Genomic DNA, 1,034 nt, shown 5'->3' with positions numbered 1-1,034 from the left:
AAGTCATTAGATCCCTTTCGGTACATCGTCGTCTCTGTGGCCAATGTGATGTGTGGCATGTGTTTCGGCAAGCGCTACAGCCACGACAGTGAGGAACTTCTCAGCATTGTGAATGAGAGTGAAAAGTTTGTGGAAGGGGCAGCCAGTGGAAACATTGTGGATTTCATCCCACTGCTTCAATATCTTCCAATCAACAACATGAAGGTGTTTATAGAATTCAATCAAAGGTTTGACGCTTTCCTGCTTAAGCGTGTCAAAGAACATTATGAGAGTTTCAGCAAGGTAAGGAGCTCAAGAATAAGAAAGGCCTCTCCCTATATCAGGGTGGGCAAAATACCAGGCATGCCTTAGGATGGGGTGGGCAATTGTGGTGTGTCTGGTGTCCAATATTTCTACCCTGGAGCTCTCCAAAGGCCCTTCGAACTGCCAAAGATGTGAAAATAAAAAACAGCATAGTAGCGAGAAGTCAGTTTCTAGGTTTGAGTCTGGGAGCTAGAAACCTGTGGGAGTCTTAGTATGAGTAAGTTTCCCTATGAAAGCAGTTGGGCATTTTTGTCCAAAGGGCAACATTTGCATGTTCATTCAGTTGCAAACAAGAAAGATCTATTCCTAAAACCCTGGGGAGCCACTATTATTAAAGGTAGACAGTTCTGGGCTTGACAGTGAAATATGCAGAACAAAGCAAAGGGATCTTGTAGCATCGTTGAGACTAACTGAAGTTGTTTCCAACTGGATTATTTCTGCAGTGGGGATTCAGCCCTAGACTTCAATCTACTTTCTCAGATGCATGGGGATATAAATATAAATATTTATGAGAGCCAAAGTGGTGTAAAGGTTCATCTGAGGAGGTCCATTGGATGACCTTGGATTGGTCTCCCTCTTTCTCAGTCTAACCTACCTGATGGGGTTGTTGTGAAGGTAAAGTAGAGAAGACAAACATGTATGACACTATGAGTTCCTTGGAGGAAAGGCAGATTTTAATGTACCAAATTGCTAAATGAATGAGATCTGCTAAGTGAAGATGAATGAGGGTT

The 1,034-nt window shown here is 42.7% G+C and overlaps 2 protein-coding genes across 2 annotated transcripts in view; one reads left to right on the top strand and one right to left on the bottom strand.

Moving 5' to 3' along the window:
- The window catches only part of LOC121935464 (cytochrome P450 1A5-like), a 1,864-nt gene extending 1,381 nt beyond the window's left edge, over positions 1 to 483 (top strand). Inside the window, exon 2 of the mRNA XM_042477020.1 lies at positions 25 to 483. Coding sequence (XP_042332954.1) covers positions 25 to 351 — 327 coding nt within the window. The 3' untranslated portion in view covers positions 352 to 483. The remainder of the gene's footprint in view (positions 1 to 24) is intronic.
- Positions 1 to 1,034, bottom strand: part of LOC121934028 (cytochrome P450 1A5-like) — a 44,290-nt gene that overhangs the window by 39,198 nt on the left and 4,058 nt on the right. The gene's annotated exons all lie outside the window — the stretch shown is intronic.

The sequence above is a fragment of the Sceloporus undulatus genome, chromosome 6 (assembly GCF_019175285.1).
Source record: "Sceloporus undulatus isolate JIND9_A2432 ecotype Alabama chromosome 6, SceUnd_v1.1, whole genome shotgun sequence".
Lineage (NCBI taxonomy): Eukaryota > Metazoa > Chordata > Lepidosauria > Squamata > Phrynosomatidae > Sceloporus > Sceloporus undulatus.
Note: the sequence above shows the minus strand (reverse complement) of the source record. Positions and strands in the feature narration are given on the sequence as shown.